Source organism: Syngnathus typhle, linkage group LG18 (genome assembly GCF_033458585.1).
Source record: "Syngnathus typhle isolate RoL2023-S1 ecotype Sweden linkage group LG18, RoL_Styp_1.0, whole genome shotgun sequence".
In the NCBI taxonomy this organism is placed as follows: Eukaryota; Metazoa; Chordata; class Actinopteri; order Syngnathiformes; family Syngnathidae; genus Syngnathus; species Syngnathus typhle.
In genome coordinates, this window is record NC_083755.1 from 4,684,681 (window position 1) to 4,698,761 (window position 14,081).

Sequence of the window (14,081 nt, forward strand, 5' to 3'; positions counted from 1 at the left end):
AAAATCCATTCCATTTGTACATGACAGCCTTGAAACTTCTGCTGTAGTGAAATTGAATTTTCTTGATAAAATCCATTGCCATGCCCCATTTGCCGTGCAATATTTTTATGTCCCCAGTGCATTGCGCTCCTCTTCAATGATGGCACCTGTATAATAAATACAGACTGCTTTTTTTTAAAAAAATTTTTTTTTATGACGGTTTTCTCGCTCCCTGTAGCCATAGTGACAGCCTACGAGACAAATACACAGCATGATCCAAACAACAACAATGCCATGTTGGGAGTTCACGCATCAGCATCTGCTATCATTCAGTACGGCAAGATTGGACGCAAACAGGTGAGTCATTCGAAGCTTGGAAATGTTTTTGTTTTGGGGGCATATTTCATTTATTTCATCTTTTACCTCGTCACAAGGGTTTGGTGAATGTTGCTCTGGACATCCTAAGTCGTATCCACACCATCCCGACAGTGCCCATTGTGGACTGCTTCCAGAAGATCAGACAGCAGGTTAAATGCTATTTACAGCTAGCCGGCGTCATGGGCAAGAACGAATGCATGCAGGTGAGGATTTCAAATTTGTTCACTTGAATTGACATGCAAATTTATCTGCCGTAAATGCATTGCCGTCCTTCTATGTGATTTTCTTTATATCGACATGATAATCTCTGAAAGCTTATTCCGGCAATGCAACGCTTGGTTTAACCTCAGAATTGTTTCTATATTCTAGAAGGAGGAAGATTACTTTATTGTCCCTCAGAGGGGAAAGTCAATTTACATGCCCAGAAATACACACACGGAGCAGCATAGGACAGAAACTCCGGCAGCTGTTTCATGAAATATTTTATTGGAACAATATATGGTAATTATGTGCGATGAAAACACAGCAAACGGGTCCACTCTAATTTAAATCCTTCAAATTGAATTTGGTTTAGCGCTCAGTTGCCGTTGAGCTGTCATTTGATCACATGGTAAATTTACCGCTCAAAGCAGCAACTGAACTGAATCATCTGTCAGGAAAATTACGAGTATAGTTGTTTAATATCTCTCTCTATATATACACACTTATAATATATATAATGTGTCGAATTTTGTTTTTGGCATATTCTAGCCAATAGTCCAGAATTTTAATCTAAAAAAAATATATTTGCGGTAGCTTTTGCTGACATGTTATTACACCAAGATTTGAAGGCAAAGGTTTCTATCTCAAGGGATTACACTTAAGCCTACTGACTTAATAGCTCTGATTAATGGAAGTGGTTCAGTGCAGCACAAGCTATTAAAAGTGGCAGAAGAACCCCTCCTCCTCTCTCTCTTTCTCCTCCTCCAAATCTTCTGGCTTTCTCCTGCGCTCTCTGGCTACACGCCGTTTGTCACGGCGGCGCACTGGGGACAACTAATCAGACGCTCACGATAATGGAAGCTTGCGTTCCTTACGTCTTGATGATCACCTGCGAGATGTATATCTTTTTTTCTTGATATCTCTCAGGGCTTAGAGGTGATCGAGTCCACCAACCTGAAGTACTTCACGAAGGAGATGACAGCTGAGTTCTACGCCCTCAAGGGCATGTTCCTGGCTCAGATCAACAAGTACGGGATGACACTTGGCAACTTTGCCGCCCATAGCACTCCCCTTCACATTTCGCGTTAGCCGTTAGCTACCACGTCGTTTTTGACGTGACACGGTATCCTGAGGGGTGAAAGACAAATTGAGGAAACCTTATTAAATGGATACGCCGCTCAATAATTAACCGGAGGCAATTTTCAAGAATCTCCACGATCAGCAAAATTTGCCTCTACCTCAGCGGGGTTCATTGCAATCATGAGGTTTCGCTTAACTACGGGAGGATTAACAGCGGCGTGGCGGTTATGTGGGGAAAAATTCCACGTGGCGGGACGTGTTTACGTGTGTGCTAAAAGATTTGGGGATCATTCCATTTAACGGGTGTCAAAAATTTGACAGTCCGTCGGGTGCCGGTAGAAACATTTAATGTGTTTTTAACGCGGGCAAAGTGGCAGAGGCAACTCCAATACGCATCGCTCAAGGGTCTTTGGCTCCGACTCCCATAGCAATCAAGCTCCCGTTTCTTAATCACATGCCAAAAAGCCTTTCATAAGAAGACAATTTAATTGATTGTCTTGGGAGACATTTTGTTGTATATAAGCGGAAAAGTACTTTGGAAGCTTTATTCACATCCTGCTCACCGAAGCTTTTTTATTGACAGGCCTGTCTGTCTGTTGTGACGGCAGGGACGCGTGCGCCTCGTGCCTTGTTTATTCATCCAACGTCGAAATGGGTAAAAGTTATTCAGGCCGCATGCCAAGCGGTTAAAAGCTGCACGGTGTGACGCCAACCGCCGATGACTCCAAAATAAATTCCCCTGTCAGCATAAATGGCACTGCTGCCACATTGCACCTGTCTTTGCCTTAAGTGTGCCACACTGAATTTGCAGGAGTGGAAAGTGTGACTACTAGACTGAGAGCCAAGAGAAGAAAAAAAGTGAAATCAGAATATGACATTTATGCATTTTTTTTTGCAAACCACGCATCTACTTGTCATTGCAGGTCAGAAGAAGCCAACAAGGCCTTTTCAGCCGCTGTCCAGATGCACGACGTGTTGGTGAAAGCGTGGGCCATGTGGGGTGACTATTTGGAGAACATCTTCGTGAAGGATCGGCAGCTCCACTTAGGAGTCTCCGCCATCACCTGCTACCTCCACGCTTGTCGCCACCAAAACGAGAGCAAATCTCGCAAATACCTGGCAAAGGTGAGAGCGCCCTCATTTTTATTATATATTCATATACATTTTTATTTATCTTTTATAAATTTTTTTATCATATTTTATTTTTATGTATTCTTGTATATTATTGATACATTCCATATTTCTATTTTATATATCATATTTATTAGGGCAATGCACATGAATTATTTCCTCTTCACTCACGGAAAGAAGCAAATGTCATATATTAGCAGCCCGCACACGTGAATGATTATACTTCATTCATGGAGGCTGAGCTCTGATTTCCTCCCATGCTAGCCCGAGCCAGGAGTTTGTAGATTTACGAGTTGATATGAGCATGAGCAACCATGCCTGTGCACCCGCGAGAGCGCCTTTCTCCATTAGACCTTTTTTTCCCAAATAGGGTCATTGTTAATTCCCCCGTCTCTAAACCCCATCCAGCCCATACATTATTGGTTCTGATGGGCCCAAACACATTTTATTCCACCCTCAGCCTCAGTCGTAATTTGATTGCTCACAGTCCAAGCGGCAGTCGCTGTGGATGGGTTCCCACGGCAGATCAATGGTGGAGTGGAATCCTCTTACACGGACGCCGACAGTCTAATGGCCTCCCCTGACACTCCAATCTCCCCCCACCTTCCTGCACGGGCAGACCTTTTTCAAAGAGTCAGACTAATGCTATCGCACTCGCCAGTCGAGCGAACCCTATGCGGGAGGTAATGAGACGGACTCCTCGCTAACAAGCATCGCGCCGACTTATACAGACACACCTCAGCACGTTCATCGCAGCTCCTTCACAATTGCTTCTATACATGAATAGACGCTACTTTGAATTAAATAGCATTATCGTCGCTGCTACTAGCTTGATATGCTATTGCGATGCGGTTGCGGCGACACCACCTTCGCTGATGGATGCAGCCAGTTGACCGCTCATTACCAGCAATTATGTGCAGTCAGTAACCTGGTCGGAAATACAGGGGGGGGGGGGGTAATATCTTCCCCATAATGAGGCACGGCACAGAAATGGCCTCCTACGTCGTCTCATCATTTACGGCTGTAACGATCAGCCAGAAGGATCTTTGCCTCGCTCTGCAAACTTCCCTCCTGCTGTGCAGAGCCAGTCTGACTGATGATCCAAAGACCACCCTGATTGAGTTATATAAAATATTATTTCCCCCCAAAAAATTAGACTCTCCATCTATTACCAAGTTTCACAGCCTTCTTGTCATTTCTTTGTAGGTATTGTGGCTTCTCAGTTTTGACGACAAGGACACTCTGGCAAACGCGGTGGACAAGTACTGCATCGGAGTCCCGCCCATCCAGTGGTTGGCATGGATACCGCAGCTGCTGACCTGCTTGGTTGGATCTGAAGGCAAACCGTTGCTCAATCTAATAAGCCAGGTCTTTATATTCTCTTTCAAAGTCATTGATTGATAATAACAGGAATGAATGATGTTCAGTGGTCCCGACAACATTTTGTCCAAACGTGGGCCGATGCCACTGATGAACTATTTTGGTGGTGTTGCTTCATTCCATTCATCCAGTCCAGCACATCTGGCTCATGCATTTCAGTTTTCATCGGCGACTTGCTAATAGCGATGAATTAACCGCATTCAAGCTCAAGCGATCGCTTTCTAGCCTGTATTCTATTTAGCAAATTAAGCATTTAGCCCCCCCCTCCACTTTGACACCCCATTTATTGGCTCCCACTCGACCCCAGCGAATTGGATTTTAAATTATTTGCACATGAAATGATTACAAAATTGTACGCATCCACATTGCAGGAGCAGAGTAATTAATGCAAGGACTCATTTGCGTATGGTTAATGGATTTTTTTTTTTTTTTATCCTGCGTGAGGACAATCTTCAAAGAGTAGACGGCAGGGATATTGTTTCAAAAAAAAGATGAGGGTTTGTTACTTTTGAACCGACTTCATGCCAGTGACAATTCCCGTATAGATCCATTTTGTAATGATCGATTAGTAAAAGGTGAGCATGGTTCACTTCAGAGTGAATCTTGTTTTAATGCATGGCGGGGGCTTTTCCCTGAATTATTTAGAATTTTTTCTTTTAGCGGCGGGATGTTTGAAAAACGTATGTTGAAAAATTGATGAAGGTGAGGCAGAACGCGCCTGGGGCTAGGTGGCGAGATGAATCAGAAGTTAAGAGCAAATTTCGGCAGCCCCGCTCGTACACCCTCCCAACCTTTTTTCTTGTTAAGCCTTCTGCCCTTCTGCCACGTAGAAGAAGTCTTAACTTCCCATTTGCGTGCTGATCTGTCGTTCCGTCCTTTGCCCGTCCTGTCTGGCTTTCTCTTTCATCTTTAATGCTGCTTTTAGATGCCACCTCCATTTTCCTCTTCCTCTGTCTGCTTCGTCGCCTCCTTGCTATTTCCGTCCTTGTTCTCTTTTTGATTATACGTTTTTTTTTGTTTTTTTTATTTCTGCCGACATCAAAACAATCTTTTGTAGCCTTTAAAGAAAACATTTTAATCAATTATTTTGACAAACTACAAATAATCGGTAAAAATCGATGAATCGCTCAGTGATTCAGGATTTCGCTTTACCCAATGTTGTCAGTGATTTTTTTTTTTTTTTGGTCAAGGGAAAAGGTCAATTTCATCATCACTCACATTCAGTTTTGCATTCCAACTCCCTTGACACACCGCTTCAAAGACTCGCTCTGTTACAGCAGGGGCAGGCTGGCTTTATCAGTGTGATCTCGCTCCTGGCACACACACAAACACACACACACCTCTGTCTGCCTCCCTTTGGGTGTGTGTGTGTGGGGGGGGGGGTCCTTGAAATGTAATATGTGACCCTCCCTTTTTATCCGGCAGGTGGGACGAGTCTACCCTCAGGCTGTCTACTTCCCCATCCGCACCCTTTACCTGACGCTCAAGATCGAGCAAAGGGAGCGCTACAAAAGTGGTAAGAACACAACGTGGTGGGAATGAGATGATTCTCTTCATTTGATTTGATGTGTTGTAATAAAAATAGTTGCATCCTTAGACGCTTCAGGGCAACAGCAGCCTGCTTCGGTGGGGTCCCAGTCTCACTCAGGGGCCTCGGACCCTGGACCCATTAGGGCCACGGCCCCAATGTGGCGCTGCAGCCGAATCATGCACATGCAGCGTGAGCTCCACCCCACCCTCCTGTCCTCCCTGGAGGGAATCGTGGACCAGATGGTGTGGTTCAGGGAGAACTGGCATGAAGAGGTGAGAACAAAAATTTGTTTAGACTGTATTTTTTTCGGGGGGGGTGTGAACACGGGTTCCTTTGGTCTATGCAGGTTTTGAGGCAGCTCCAACAAGGCCTGGCCAAGTGCTACTCGGTGGCCTTCGAGAAGAGCGGCGCCGTGTCCGATGCCAAGATCACACCGCACACGCTCAACTTTGTCAAGAAACTAGTCAGCACCTTTGGCGTGGGCTTGGAGAACGTTTCCAACGTGTCCACCATGTTCTCCAGCGCCGCCTCGGAGTCGCTGGCCCGCCGCGCCCAAGCTACGGCCCAGGACCCGGTTTTCCAGAAGATGAAGGGCCAGTTCACGACAGGTTGGTCACATACCGTTGTTTGTGTCGACGAGCGAACGGGCAACGCAAACGCCGCCGCGCCGCTAAATCTCGCCAGAGGTTGCGGCGCCAGCTGTGCTCACGCAGCCAGACATCATCCCGCCTCACCGCCAGCCGGCCCGTCCACCACGGCTACCCAGCTGTCCCCACGGCCGAGCCTTCGCCAAAGCGGAACAAAAAGGGTTTACAGAACGGCTGAGCCGCCAAGCTCCCCGCGCCGTGCTAGTGGCTCACTTGCTTTTCGCCGGGTTTGTGGGCCGGAAAATATGGGTTTATGTGAGCCTATATAACATCTGGCAGCAGGGAGGCATTCAAATCCAATTACGGCAAACGTTATTTGCATGAGTTGCTGTTTTAGTCAGGGATCTGAACGGCAGACTTTTGTCACAGCCGCTTTTCTGGGATGGGGGGGAAATTGCGTCATGTTTCGGTTTATTCCAAATCTGTGTGTTCTGCCGTGCAAATGTCTTTTCGGGTAGGATAAGCGTTACGCCGCATATTGGTTTTTCACCTGCTACTGACAGCACACTAATGTGTCTGGCTTCTATGACGATTTCATTTCCCTCCGGGTACCAATTGTCGGCTTTACTAACTTTGTTGTTTGGTGCCACACCGACCCTCACAGTGAACATGCATATGATGGATGTTGGCGTCAGATGGGCAGATGGAACCAGAATTGGCTTAAGAACACGGGTCATAGAGCAAGCTGTCCAACTTTCTCGCCCTTGCCACTTTCGCAGCCTCCCGGGGAGTCTGCTGCTGCTGCTTGTTAGAGGAGTCAACTTAAGTGCTCGCTCTGTATCTGGTCTGAGATTGAATATTTACTGCTTTGCTTTGGAGCTGCTATTTGAGAGCAATAAATTGTAGCAATTTCTCGGAACCGTCGCAATTTTACCGCTGCGGGTGAATTGCAGGCAACAAAATGGGGGCGATGCTAAAAGAACATTTTCATCTCCAATTTTATAAAGGCTCATTTAAAAAGTATTAGGTGTTCTGACTTTGACAGAGATTGAACTGATTTTGAAATGGCACGGCTTTGCGGTTGTCATGGATTTGTTCGAACCGGCAAAGCCTCAAATAGGGAAGCTATACGTAGCGCGCATCTTCACCTCCCATCCAGAAGGGCTTTGCAAGTCTTTGCAAGTCTTTGCTTCCCCTCCTTCTTCATTGTCGCTGATTATAGCTCATCAAAACATGCTGCGTGCAGTTTAATACTTTAACACTCTTTTTTTTTTTTTTTTTGTAGCTCTGATTTAATGATGTCTCAACCTCCTGAAGGGGATTTTAAGTCAATGAAGCAAATACTTGTGCTGCCTGCCAGGCGTACTGTAATGTTTCCTCAATTATTATTATAAATTAATATAAATTATTATTATTAATTATAAAAAAAAAATCTCGATTATTTTTATTATTTATTTGATTTTTATTTTTTTTAATGTAAAAGAGGGCTTATGTTTTTAGTAACTGCTCGGGGAGTACGCAGCTCCGGGGAAGGTTAACGGTCACACATGCACAAGCACACGTGGGAGCTGCCCAGTCGTGTTCCAGCCGTGTACTTTTGGCAGCTGAGATCAGCTCCAATGGAGCAGTCCGGAAGGTTTGCATTTCTCAAGGTCACCGAGGCCTCGTGCTCACAGTTTGGTGTTAGGAAGCCTCTGGGTAAACACATCAGTTGTTGTTTGTTGTCTCACTTGAGGGTTTTTGTTTGTCTTCCGCTCCCACCAGACTTTGACTTTAGCGTGCCAGGCTCCATGAAACTCCACAATCTGATCTCCAAGCTCAAGAAATGGATCAAGATCCTGGAGGCTAAGACCAAGCAGCTGCCCAAGTTCTTCCTCATTGAGGAGAAATGCCGCTTCCTCAGCAATTTCTCCGCTCAGACTGCAGAGGTGGAGATCCCCGGGGAGTTCCTCATGCCCAAACCGACGCACTACTACATCAAAATTGCCAGGTGACTAGCACTGGAAAATTCCACTCTGCATTTTTTGATTTTCCAGCTATAGAAATATGGGATTTGCTCACGGTTCCTCTCCTCAGGTTCATGCCGAGAGTGGAGATTGTCCAGAAGCACAATACGGCAGCACGGCGCCTTTACATTCGCGGGCACAACGGCAAGATCTACCCTTACCTGGTGATGAACGACGCCTGCCTGACCGAATCCCGACGCGAGGAGAGGGTTCTGCAGCTCCTTCGACTCCTCAACCCTTGTCTGGAGAAGAGAAAGGAGACCACCAAAAGGCACCTCTTCTTTACGGGTAGGACCACGGAAAAAAGGGTCGCAAAGTTCGGACCATGAATTAGCTTTGTGCTAATAAGCAATGACAAATGCCATAGACATGCTAAGAAAAATAAGCTTTGCTATTGTGGTCATTGCAAGTCAACTCTTTTGGATATCGGGAACACTGCACTCCTCTCATTTCTTTTTCTGGCCGTCTGCCTCAAGCACAGCACACACAATTTCATTTCCGTCTCAAGCCCGCTCTGTCCTCCCACACCGTCCGCCCCCCCTGTGGTTCGCCTCCGCTCAGATGTTTGCCTACTCTCCATTTATGCTCTTGATTGGTTTATTTAAGGGGCAAGTAAGGATACGGAATTCAGCCGTGGGTTCCTAGCCAATTCCTTCAATCAGGCACGGCCAGTCTTGTAAATGTTTAGGTTTGTTTTGACTGCGCGGTTAAACCCGCCGCCTTCTCGGTTTAGACTGACGTGATGCCTCCTTCCTCTGCCCCTCATCTCTCGCTCTCTTTTTTTTTTCTTTTTTTCTAGTGCCGAGAGTGGTGGCGGTGTCCCCTCAGATGCGGCTCGTGGAGGACAACCCTTCGTCTCTGTCACTGGTAGAAATCTACAAGCAGCGTTGTGCCAAGAAGGGGATCGAACACGACAACCCTATTTCCAGATATTACGATCGCTTGGCCACCGTGCAAGCCAGAGGCACGCAGGCCAGCCATCAGGTATGGAGGGAGAATCACGCTAGGTCTCCTCTCGACTGTGTGTAACCTTCGTTGACCCACCAGGTCCTACGAGACATCCTGAAGGAGGTCCAGGGCAACATGGTGCCACGCAGCATGCTCAAGGAGTGGGCCCTCCACACTTTCCCCAACGCCACCGACTACTGGACCTTCCGCAAAATGTTCACCATCCAGTTGGCTCTCATCGGCCTGGCTGAGTTCATGCTCCACTTGAATCGGCTCAACCCGGAGATGCTGCAGATCGCTCAGGTATTATGACATAAATTCTTCAAACCAAATGAAGCCTCCCCCCCCTTTCCGGGATTTGCGTCAGTTCTCAGTAATATTCACAAATGAAATTGATGAGTCACCCACTCCAACTTGTTTCAAGGGCACGCAGGCTTCATGCACCTCAATTGAATAGACAGCCGCACATTTGTGTAGATGCGCCGAGATGACCATTACCCTCCTCTGTATCCGTCTTCATGACTCATCCGTCTCCCCCCCCCCTGCGACATTCACATTAACGTCGATCAGTCAACAGCCGCTATAAATGCAGCGGATGTTTTGACAGAACGTTCAACGCAGTCCCTCGGCGCGCCAACGCTCGGAAGATGTTTCAATTTGAAGAGGCTGCGTTTGTTTGTGTGTGTGTGTGTGTGAGAGCGCATCTGCTTCTCAGTCCTCACTCAAGGTCCTCAGCCAGCTTTTTCCCCCCAAGTCATTATTAAAGATGATTGTGTCAGTCAGGCGCCCCGCCCCTCTGATCCTAATCGCCCTTTGCTGACAGGCGTTCCTTCGGGCAGCTAAGCGCCGGTATTAAGCCCCTACTCTGCCTGTTCCATTCGGCAGATCCCATTAGACACACGGGGGGATTACGGTGCGGAGTGTGCGCCAAGCTGGAGTTTGCAAGGACAGGACATCAGCGGCACATATTTATGCCCCGCCCTTGTGGAGTTCATGAATGCATGAATGCCATCGCTTTTGTCAGCAAGACTTAATTGACATATTGCAGGGATCCAGACTGCTTTTTTTTTTTTAGGTCAAGGAACTATGAGCACTTTTTTCAGGCCTGTATCTCATTTCCCAGCAGGCCCTTCAAATGCTGATTTAGTCTTCTGATCACTGTCTGCAGTCTGACCAGAGTACGCTGGTGGGGTGGGGGTTGCGGCTTTCTCTGCCCACCGCCCCGAGGCTCCCCGCAGGGGCCCGGCGAAGCAGACGGCACGAGCTGTAGGGAATTGCTTGGCCGTAAAGCTGTCAGAGCTGCTCGCCCCTTCATATAAGGGAGCTTCTGAGCGGAATGGCGGCTTCTCGCTCATGAATGCAAACTCGGCCTGTATGTATCGAAGTCCGAGCGGGAAGGCGGTGAGAGCGAAAATGAGGATTATAGATGTTCAGCTGCTGATAGTTTGACGCGTTACCGTGTCTGAGAGGACTGATCAATAACAGCTCGCAGCCTGTTTTTGTCAGCCACCCTTCCCTAAAGTGCTCTATCAGCTCAAGGTTGACGCGCAACTCACTCAATATCGACCCCGGGTTGCGCAACACGGCTGACGCCTCGCTCTCGCTCGCAGGACACCGGCAAGCTCAACGTCTCGTACTTCCGCTTCGACATCAACGACGCCACGGGTGACCTGGACGCCAACCGACCGGTTCCTTTCCGCCTGACGCCGAACATCTCCGAGTTCCTGACCACCATCGGCGTTTCTGGGCCGCTCACCGCCTCTATGATCGCTGTGGCGCGGTGCTTCGCGCAACCCAACTTTAAGGTCGGTGCCCCTCTATTTTTTTTGGTTTGCTATTTTATGCCTTTTATAGTCCACCCAAATGCTTCTCCAGCACCTTTAGAGTCTTGACAAAATGTTTGTTTTAAACAAAGTCAGCGCAATGAATAAGCAGCAGGCTGCGTTTTACTTCGCGTAACCCAGCGGGGCGGTAACGACGGCCATGTGGTGGTTTTGCTGAAGCTTACGGAGGGAAGCGGACAGCTTTACATGCACAGGAACACAAGCACGCAGACTCGTCAAGGCTCCCGCTGTCTCCGCGGATGTGGCAGTCATCACAACCGGCCAGATAAACAAGCTTAGCAACCAAGCGGAAGCATAAGCGAACAGTGTGTGTATTGTGTACCTAGTTAGGTGATGATTATTGCTGTTGTGGTCCCGCGGTGGTTGAACTGGTTGTGTATTTTAAGTCTTGGTCACCATAATGAGCTGCTAACGGCGCACGCAGCTCTCCCCACCCTAAATTGGAGTCTGCTTTATGTGTTTGTTTGACATTGGCTTTAGACAAACAGTCTTTTTTTGAAAATGTTTTCGTCTTAAAACACACAGCCAAGGGAAACGCTTCAATCCAGATTGGCACATTGTGCCCACGTAAACAGCATTCTCAGACACATAATGACGACTTTGAGATAAACCCGCACGGTTATCGAATTAACTCGGAATCCGGCTGTGATGTGGGCAGCTCGCAGCCACACTTATGGTAACGCCTCAAAACATTCATACTGTAGTCTAATTTTGAGAGACTTGAAGGACACTCTGAAAATGTGCCACGGTCAGCTAGAGGTCATTGGTTCTCGAAACACGATCAAGAGCCAAATCAAACAAGTCAAACCACTAAAGTAATGGTTGGAAATTTTCTGTCACCCTTTACAAGTAAACAATTGGTTTTTTTTTTTTTTTTCTCTCAAAGCTGACGTCTTTGCTTTCTGCCAGGTGGATGGAATCCTGAAAGCTGTCCTGCGCGATGAAATCATCGCTTGGCACAAGAAAACCCAGGAGGACACGTCCATGCCACTGTCGCCGGCTGGCCAGCCAGAGAACATGGACTCGCAGCAGCTGGTGTCGCTGGTCCAGAAAGCCGTCACTGCCATCATGACCCGCCTGCACAACCTGGCGCAGTTCGAGGGAGGCGAGAGTAAAGTCAACACTTTAGTGGCTGCCGCAAACAGCCTGGACAATTTATGTCGCATGGACCCTGCGTGGCATCCTTGGCTCTAAAAAAAAAAAAAAAAAAAAAAAAAAAAAGGACATGCCAGTCTTTTACTTAGGTCGGAAAAAGGTTTGGGTATTCAATATCCATCTTAAATAAATGCTAAAGTGACTTTTTATTATCATGCTGAATGGGCCACTTTGTATAATCCTTTCTGTATTTATTTTTGTATCGGAATCCTTTTTTTTTTTTTTACAGATTTTCAACTATAACATGGTTTTAAGGAAAAATAGTTATAAACAACTACAAATTTCATTTACTGCCAAGCTTTTATTTTTGTTACAGAAGCCCATCGCGCCGCTCTTGTAGGTAAGCATTTTGTTGGAATAAAATGCTATTTTTTAATTCTACTCTCTCCTTTTCCATTTTGTTCCATCTCCAACACCTGACTGTACCCGTTCTGATCATAAAACAAAAAAAAACTTTGATGCAATTAGTTCTCTTCCTAGTTTCTTGAAGTTGGGTTATAGAAGAGCAATAATAACTGGTAATCGCCATCTGTGCCTCAATCCTCCCGTCATAATCGCCCTGAAGGACACACTCCTGGATGTTATTGTGATCATAACTCACACTGTGAAATAACTGCACACAAAACCGGTCCCCGACATTTCCGAAGTTGATTGCCGTCATCCCGCAGCCCGTCGACGACGGTTATGGAGAGGCGTTTCGGAGCAGCGGCGTTGCACTCATCGCTACAATAACCTTGGGGGTCATTGCCTCCCCCTGCTTAGAAAGCCCTGTCGAAGTGCGTTGAGGCTTTTTTCCCCCTCCTCCCCTGCTGCCTGATGAATGTTCGCCTTTAGATCTCTCAGCAGGCCGCCCTCACTTGACTTACACGGACTGTCAGATGGCCCGCCTGCGCCCATAAACACAATTTAGGTCTCCAGCACACACACTTGCATCCTTTTGCTTGAACATATTTACATCAGCGAACATTACTTTTCTCTGATCCACAAGCTATTAAGGTCTCAGTTCCACTTGGGAGCAATTTCTAACATTGTAGCCATTTTTTAGACTTGACAGATTCAATTATCAGGTGAAAAGTCTGTTGTTGTTATTATAGACAAATTTAAAAAAGTCACTGAAGTAGGTCAGAAGTGGGATAAGTAAAAAATAACTATAATAAAAAAATTAAATAAAAAGCAGGTAGTGCATGAGAAGGAGGGGCATATGGGGCGCGTTTGGGAATATTGTTCCGAACGAGCCGTTGATTCAATCTTATCGTTCGTTAAGATTCAAGATGAAAGAAAAAACAAAAAAAACAGCGTTGCTCAAATTTACCGTTCCGGTATTAAGACTGCACCAAAAACGGAGTACGGGTGCACTTATTTGCGCCGCACAGTGCGCAAGTGCTGGACGCATGCGGGAATTGATCCAAGCGGAGCGACGGAGTTAATTTTCGAACGCGCCCTTGAAACACCTGTGCGACCGGGGTGAGCAGCGTGGCTAATTGGGTGGCTAGCTTAAGCTGACGGGCAAAATGTAAAATAAGTAAAAAATAAGGTAAAAAAAAAAATGGTGCTAAGAGTACTTATACTTCACACTTTGAATAAATCTCTCCTCCTTCAATCGAGCCCTGAATAAAAACGTTTCACCGTTCTTCAACCGTAAGTACCAAAGGAATCGTTTTCTATTAGTGAGTGGGATTATGACCAAATTGTTCCGTGTCATTTCTTTGCACCTTATTTTTTCATGTGTTTTCGAGATTTCAAATCTGTTATTATAGAATATAGGCTTTTATGTTTTTCCCTTTTTTCTTTCAGCCACACTAATTGCACCCAGCACTTTTTCATCTGTGACAGGGGTTATAAGTATGAAAAAAAAAAACAT

At 46.4% G+C, this 14,081-nt stretch overlaps 1 protein-coding gene across 1 annotated transcript in view; it reads left to right on the forward strand.

The window, feature by feature from the left end:
- trrap (transformation/transcription domain-associated protein) overlaps window positions 1–12,601 on the forward strand; it is a 42,581-nt gene extending 29,980 nt beyond the window's left edge. Inside the window, exons 59-72 of the mRNA XM_061264289.1 lie at window positions 218–336; window positions 414–560; window positions 1,486–1,586; window positions 2,562–2,763; window positions 3,976–4,137; window positions 5,575–5,665; window positions 5,747–5,952; window positions 6,027–6,288; window positions 8,032–8,257; window positions 8,344–8,561; window positions 9,073–9,257; window positions 9,321–9,524; window positions 10,832–11,026; window positions 11,975–12,601. Of these exons, the coding sequence (XP_061120273.1) occupies window positions 218–336; window positions 414–560; window positions 1,486–1,586; window positions 2,562–2,763; window positions 3,976–4,137; window positions 5,575–5,665; window positions 5,747–5,952; window positions 6,027–6,288; window positions 8,032–8,257; window positions 8,344–8,561; window positions 9,073–9,257; window positions 9,321–9,524; window positions 10,832–11,026; window positions 11,975–12,259 (2,603 nt within the window). The 3' untranslated portion in view covers window positions 12,260–12,601. The remainder of the gene's footprint in view (window positions 1–217; window positions 337–413; window positions 561–1,485; window positions 1,587–2,561; window positions 2,764–3,975; window positions 4,138–5,574; window positions 5,666–5,746; window positions 5,953–6,026; window positions 6,289–8,031; window positions 8,258–8,343; window positions 8,562–9,072; window positions 9,258–9,320; window positions 9,525–10,831; window positions 11,027–11,974) is intronic.
- The last annotated feature ends 1,480 nt before the right edge of the window (window positions 12,602–14,081 follow it).